Source organism: Apaloderma vittatum, unplaced genomic scaffold (genome assembly GCF_000703405.1).
Source record: "Apaloderma vittatum isolate BGI_N311 unplaced genomic scaffold, ASM70340v1 scaffold21123, whole genome shotgun sequence".
NCBI classification, from domain to species: Eukaryota; Metazoa; Chordata; class Aves; order Trogoniformes; family Trogonidae; genus Apaloderma; species Apaloderma vittatum.
The window spans coordinates 7,840-8,163 of NW_009708898.1; the positions used below are offsets into that span (position 1 = coordinate 7,840).

Genomic DNA, 324 nt, shown 5'->3' on the forward strand with positions numbered 1-324 from the left:
TCAGCTGTGCTTCTTGGGTCTTCTCGCGCTCCGACAGGGAGTTCAGGTTCCTGCACGCCGGGCAGCCGCAGGCAGTGGAGCTGATCAAGTCTCCGGCCGAGATCGGGGTGCTGGTTGACTTTGCGGGAGGGGAGGTGCTCTTTTATGACCCCGGTTCCTGCGCCATCCTCTTCTCCCACAGGGAGACCTTCACGGAGCCCCTCTATCCCGTTTTTGCCGTGGCGCACCAGAGCATCTCACTCGTCCAGTGAGCGAAGCATCGCGCTGGTGAATATACAATTGGATGTACAGTGACTGTATATGCTCTATACAGTACCTTTGGTA

General features: G+C 57.4%; 1 protein-coding gene across 1 annotated transcript in view; it reads left to right on the plus strand.

The window, feature by feature from the left end:
- The window catches only part of BSPRY (B-box and SPRY domain containing), a gene marked incomplete at its 5' end in the record, with an annotated part of 7,680 nt that extends 7,429 nt beyond the window's left edge, over nt 1–251 (plus strand). Inside the window, one exon of the mRNA XM_009866727.1 lies at nt 5–251. Coding sequence (XP_009865029.1) covers nt 5–251 — 247 coding nt within the window. The remainder of the gene's footprint in view (nt 1–4) is intronic.
- Between the last annotated feature and the right edge of the window lie 73 nt (nt 252–324).